Consider the following 6,178-nt stretch of genomic DNA (forward strand, 5'->3'; position numbering starts at 1 on the left):
CTCTCAGATCCTCTCAGACCCTCTCAGACCCTCTCAGATCCTCTCAGATCCTCTCAGACCCTCTCAGATCTTCTCAGATCTTCTCAGATCCTCTCAGATCCTCTCAGATCCTCTCAGACCCTCTCAGATCCTCTCAGATCCTCCTTCAGATACAGTCCTGAGGTTCCACCCCCCCCTTACCTCCAGGGCCCGAGCGATTTGGGGCGTGTCCGTCAGAGAGACGACCACCGGGACGATGTTCAGAGCTCGAAGCTCCATCAGGGCTCCTGCTACCTCGTGGACGTCCTGTGTCTGCCCGCCGGAGAAGAAGACGGCCACCTTCCTCACCTGCAGTCCGGCTCGCACGCGCTTGAAGACGCTCTGACCCACGAAGCGCATGGCGGCGCCGAGGTGGCGCCGGAACGGCGTGCGCTTCCAGGGGATGTCCTTCAGGGCGGCTGCCAGCTGCCGCTGGTGGGAATGTTCATGGAAGCGGATCAGACGCGTGGTCCACTCGTGGAATCCCACCACGGAGACGCGGGCGCCTGCCGGACAGTTGCCATGGGCGACGGTGACCCCCTCCAGCAGGTAAAAGAGCGCAGAGCGCTGCAGCTCAAAGCTGGACGAGGACACGTCACCAGAGAAGTCCAGAGCAAAGACCAGCTCGGTGGGGAGGGCCGGAGAGGCGGGGTTACCTGGACAGCAAGGAGGGGATGAGAAGAACATCACCTGTAGAGAGAAACAGAGACCTCCAGGTGCTGAGGCGTCTGCGTTTAGGGGGGAGTGGGGCTCTGTCATGAATCACCCCATCTTTGTCTTTCCTGTCACCTGTTCCAGTTTGTTCAGGGACTTTCTGATGGTCTGATCATCTCAGTTTGTGTCTGCGTTTAGAGAAGGTGGAGAATTCCTCGGCTCCGTTTGGATCCTCAAACATGAAACGGATTCATTCAAGATACGTTACCTGGAAGGTGAGTGTGGAGGTTCAAACAGGAAGTGTAGGACCAGCAGAACAGGAAGTGGAGGACCAGCAGAACAGGAAGTGAATGAGCAGTAGAACAGGAAGTGTAGGACCAGTAGAACAGGAAGTGTAGGACCAGTAGAACAGGAAGTGTTGGACCAGCAGAACAGGAAGTGAAGGACCAGCAGAACCGGAAGTGAAGGAGCAGTAGAACAGGAAGTGTTGAACCAGCAGAACAGGAAGTGAATGAGCAGTAGAACAGGAAGTGTAGGACCAGTAGAACAGGAAGTGTTGGACCAGCAGAACAGGAAGTGAAGGACCAGCAGAACCGGAAGTGAAGGAGCAGTAGAACAGGAAGTGTAGGACCAGTAGAACAGGAAGTGTAGGACCAGTAGAACAGGAAGTGTTGGACCAGTAGAACAGGAAGTGTAGGACCAGCAGAACCGGAAGTGAAGGAGCAGTAGAACAGGAAGTGTAGGACCAGTAGAACAGGAAGTGTAGGACCAGTAGAACAGGAAGTGTAGGACCAGTAGAACAGGAAGTGAAGGACCAGCAGAACAGGAAGTGTAGGACCAGCAGAACCGGAAGTGAAGGAGCAGTAGAACAGGAAGTGTAGGACCAGTAGAACAGGAAGTGTAGGACCAGCAGAACCGGAAGTGAAGGAGCAGTAGAACAGGAAGTGTTGGACCAGTAGAACAGGAAGTGTAGGAACAGCAGAACCGGAAGTGAAGGAGCAGTAGAACAGGAAGTGTTGGACCAGCAGAACAGGAAGTGTAGGACCAGTAGAACAGGAAGTGTAGGACCAGTAGAACAGGAAGTGTTGGACCAGCAGAACCGGAAGTGAAGGAGCAGTAGAACAGGAAGTGTAGGACCAGTAGAACAGGAAGTGAAGGAGCAGTAGAACAGGAAGTGTAGGACCAGTAGAACAGGAAGTGTTGGACCAGTAGAACAGGAAGTGTAGGACCAGCAGAACCGGAAGTGAAGGAGCAGTAGAACAGGAAGTGTAGGACCAGTAGAACAGGAAGTGGCTACCTGATCTGTACAGGAACCCCGTCAGTACTTCCTCTTGTTGCTGTCAGTAGTCAACGTGAGCGCGTTTCACCTGAGAAGACGCCTCTGGGGCAACTGCAGCCCAATAAACCGTTGACAACGTGAGTCCATAAAGCGTCAGTAAGTGGGTGTGGCATCATGGTACATCGTAAACCACCATCAAACCAAACAGGTGAAGAAGCACACGCTGTACGGATCAGGTAGACCCGGCTGTGCGGTCCTGATTTGTAACAGTTCTTTTGTTTTCTTGTCAACATTAGAATAAACATTTTCATGATTGTAAACAACAGTGGAGGTTGTTTTGTTCTAAACGTCTTAGGAGACGCTCTGATTGGTGGACGCCAGAAAATGGTTATATAGAAGGAAACACATGTAACGCCTTTAGGGACTGATACGGTAGCTGTTACAGATAGGGTAACGACAGACTAAGAACAGGAAGTGAAGAACAGGGAGTGAAGGAGGACGAGGCGATGACCCTCCCTCCCTCCCTCCCCTCAGGGGGGGTGGCGGGGGGGGAGTGTTGGACGTACCGCGGCTGCAGGCTGTGGAACAGGAAGCAGAACTGTCAGTTCACATCCATCATTTTCATTTTTAATCTGAGGTGAATCAGGATGAAGGCAGACGGAGGAGCGGACACGTCTGCAGACATTCCTCCAGTAAATTCATCCGATGTCGGATGTTTTCCTCACCGCAGTGGTCCCTGATGAACGCCGTCAGCTCGCACTCCTGCAACCATCAAGCAGACTTCAGCTGAAGCATTTGGTCTCTGTCAGCATCTCGTGAGGCTTCAGGGGTTCAGGAGGACTTACGGTCCAATCCGGAGCTCCAGGAGGACCTTTAGCTCCCTGCAAACAGGAAACAGGAAACTCAACACCAGGAAGTCCATCTGGGGAACAGAAATTCTGCTGAGACTTCTGGTTCTGGTTCGGAACTCACTCCATGTCCAGGATTTCCAGGATCTCCAGACTCTCCAGCTGCTCCCGGCAAGCCTGACCGTCCCTGCAGGGAAAAAAGCTCACCGAGTCCAGTTCTGAGGAAAGCCCGTCTGACACGTCAGTACCACTCACCCGTCCACCCGGGCCGCCAGCAGGTCCAGGGTTCCCTTTGGTTCCTCTGGACCCACCATCTCCCTGATCAGGAGCAGAACAAGCCGATGGTGAACTTCTGCAGCTCTGATCCAAATGAAGCTTTAGAATCACAGAGAACTCGCCTGAAGACCCGGATGACCCGGAAACCCGCGCTGTCCCTGCAAGCAGAACCAGAATGAGGCTTCACCACACTGAGTACCCCTTCAGTCCCTGAAACCAGCGGGGAGGGGGTCTGCTGGACGACCGGAACCTTCAGAGGTTCTACAGCCTCACAGCTGAACATGTGAAGCTGAGATCAGCTGTTTCAGAACCAGAACACGGAGAGTTCTGGTTCTGAGAGTTCTGACGGAGTTCTGAGGCTGGAGAGTAAAGGAAAGAGCGGTCTGAACCTTCCTGGAGAGACGTCTGTCTACGGCCTGCTTCCCCAGCTCCGCCTCCTCTTAGCTCCGCCTCCTCCCAGCTCCGCCTCCTCTCAGCTCCGCCTCCTCCCAGGTCAACCTCCTTCCTCCTCTGCCTCCTCCCTGTTCCTCCTCCTCCACCGCCTCCTTCCGCCTCCTCCCAGCTCAACCTCCTTCCTCCTCCACCTCCTCCTTGCTCCGCCTCTTTCTTGCTCCACCTCCTCCTTGCTCCTCCTCCTCCCAGCTCCACCTCCTCCTTGCTCCTCCTCCTCCCAGCTCCACCTCCTCCTTGCTCTGCCTCCTTTCTCCTCCACCTCCTCCTTGCTGCTCCCAGCTCCACCTCCTCCCTGCTCCTCCAGCCAGTGTTTCCATGCAGTGTCTGATGGGAAGATCCGTCTGCAGAGAGGACTCCACCTTTGCTCCTGCAGGTCCAGCCGGTCCAAAACCCACAGCGCCGCTTCGACCCTGAAACAGAGTCAAGAGTAGAAAGAGGCGGACTGGATGTAAAGATTCAGAACTCCAGAACCCTGGAACCCATTTCATCCACCTCATTCATCTTGATTACGAACATCATGATGAAGGAACTTTAATTCTCTTTATGGGAATGTTTTCCCACTAGTGTAAAGATCAACAAGTTCATACAGTTTTAAGATTCTGGATTGATCAAATAAATTGTTAGTGTGATCAAGATAACCGTCTTTATGTATAATTCTGATGGCTCGTTTCTGAAGCATAAAGAGAGGATGTAGAGAACTCTTGGAATTATTACCCCAAACTTCTATACAGTCGGTGAAATATGGTAATATTAAGGAGCAGAACAATAAATATCTACAGCTGTATTCTAATATATGGATGATAGCCATTGAGGTTGATCTGTTTTCTCTGAAACCAGATTGGCTTTCATTTATTATGTTATATTTATCAATGAATTTAGCTCATTCGTCATTGAATATCTTTTCTAGAATGTTTGAGGATTTTGGAAGGAGAGAAATAGGTCTATAGTTTGTAAACAGGTGTTTGTCTCTGATAGATCAGAATCACTTTTGCTATTTTCATTTGGTTTATGAATCTCCCAGTTCGTAAAGACTTTGACATGTGATGTAGAGCAATGAACTTTTGCTATTTTGACTAAAAGAACATCAACATGTTGAAATATCTCTTATTTTCCTGTTTTTCAGCTGATCTGATGTTAGTTTAGATTTGCTGTCTGCTGCTGATGAACGTTTTGAATAAAGAAATATTCAGAAATGTCATTTTAATCTCCATACTTAAAGAAAAACGCCACTACAACATGTTAAACGGCGTTTTCATGAGAGTGGGTCTTTAAAGAGAATCTGGGTCTCACATTCTGGACCAAACAAATGTTCTGAACCCAGATGGAAGAGCTAAGATCTTCAGTCACGTACCGGAGCTCCTCTGGGTCCCTGAGGTCCTGCTGCTCCCTGCAGACCCGGTTCTCCTGGGTGGCCCTTAAACAAACAAGCTGGATCATTGTCTAGACGAGGTACACGGATGTGTCTTCTCATGTTCCTGTCAGCCCGACTGCAGCACACAGGTTCATGGAGACCAGCTGGTTCTGAAGGTCAGAACCGGTTCCCTCTGCAGGACCTCCATGAAGGTTCAGGAGCTTCAGTAGAAAGCTGAGACCTCCTTCTGAATCCAGAACTCAGAGACCAAGACCATCAAAGATCCAGATCTCATCTCTGGCTGTGACATCCAACCCCGACCACCAGAGGACGAGGATCTCCTGAAGAACCAACACTGACACAGGTGGTTCTCTTTAGTCCGTTAGAGATCCGGCCAGAACCACCTGGACTTTCAGTCTGGATTCTCTTTGTTTTAACTTGTCCTGTCCAACAGCTGAGCCAACAGATGTGGGCTGAGAGCTTCTAGTGTTGGTCAGATTTTACTGTCACAACAGGGATTTATTGAGTATAAACCCCTGTTGTATTTAATGCTAAACTTTATTTATATTGATTATGTTTGTTTTTGTTTTGTTGGACCAAACGGAAAAGAAGGGGGCGTGGTTTAGAGAGAAATGAAGATGGCAACAACATCATAAAACATCCAGGTCTAAATAGTGGGCGGGGCCTGTCTACACACGCCTGTTGGTTGAGATAGTCTCCACATCTAAACTAGTCAGAATGTACACAATATAACTGCAGCTCACACACTCCATCATACAAATCGACACAATTAAAGCCTTTCATTCTGTCACACATATTAGTGCAAAGTTGAGCTGAGCCAGGGCCCTCCAAGGGCGACCGACCCCCACGCTCCACACAACCGCCCGCCCCCGTCGCTAAAGGCCCAGGGGGGGAGCAAGGAAGGGGCCGCCCACCCCCACCGAGCAGAGGGGAAACCAAGAGAAACAGAGGCCCCAAAGAGTGATGTAAACAAGGCCCGACCAGGCACACCCACTGATGGAGTTAAGGAGAGGACTAGTTCTCGAGAGCAAGGACCGGATTCCGCACCACCGAGACCTGGACACCCCCAGGCTCCGATGTAGTTTGATCCCCTGCTAGATCTTAAATCTCGGGGATCCCACTCCCGGCGTGGGGAAGAGACTGCCGGGCCCAGGAGACCGGCACCCAAGAGACTAGACCACCAGCCCACAGGAGGGGGGCCACTGGCAGGTAGTCCACCCCCCGCAGCGCATTGCAATACAGACACCCTCCCCTTCTCCCTATTGCAATTTTGTATGA

General features: G+C 51.1%; 2 protein-coding genes across 2 annotated transcripts in view; both read right to left on the reverse strand.

Moving 5' to 3' along the window:
- sostdc1a (sclerostin domain containing 1a) overlaps positions 1–6,178 on the reverse strand; it is a 441,057-nt gene that overhangs the window by 331,357 nt on the left and 103,522 nt on the right. The gene's annotated exons all lie outside the window — the stretch shown is intronic.
- Positions 1–6,178, reverse strand: part of LOC112136679 (collagen alpha-6(VI) chain) — a gene marked incomplete in the record, with an annotated part of 33,504 nt that overhangs the window by 3,658 nt on the left and 23,668 nt on the right. Inside the window, 9 exon segments of the mRNA XM_024258552.2 lie at positions 181–674; positions 2,518–2,529; positions 2,677–2,713; positions 2,797–2,832; positions 2,924–2,986; positions 3,055–3,117; positions 3,198–3,233; positions 3,888–3,938; positions 4,880–4,942. Coding sequence (XP_024114320.2) covers positions 181–674; positions 2,518–2,529; positions 2,677–2,713; positions 2,797–2,832; positions 2,924–2,986; positions 3,055–3,117; positions 3,198–3,233; positions 3,888–3,938; positions 4,880–4,942 — 855 coding nt within the window.

This window comes from Oryzias melastigma, linkage group LG16, assembly GCF_002922805.2.
Source record: "Oryzias melastigma strain HK-1 linkage group LG16, ASM292280v2, whole genome shotgun sequence".
Lineage (NCBI taxonomy): Eukaryota > Metazoa > Chordata > Actinopteri > Beloniformes > Adrianichthyidae > Oryzias > Oryzias melastigma.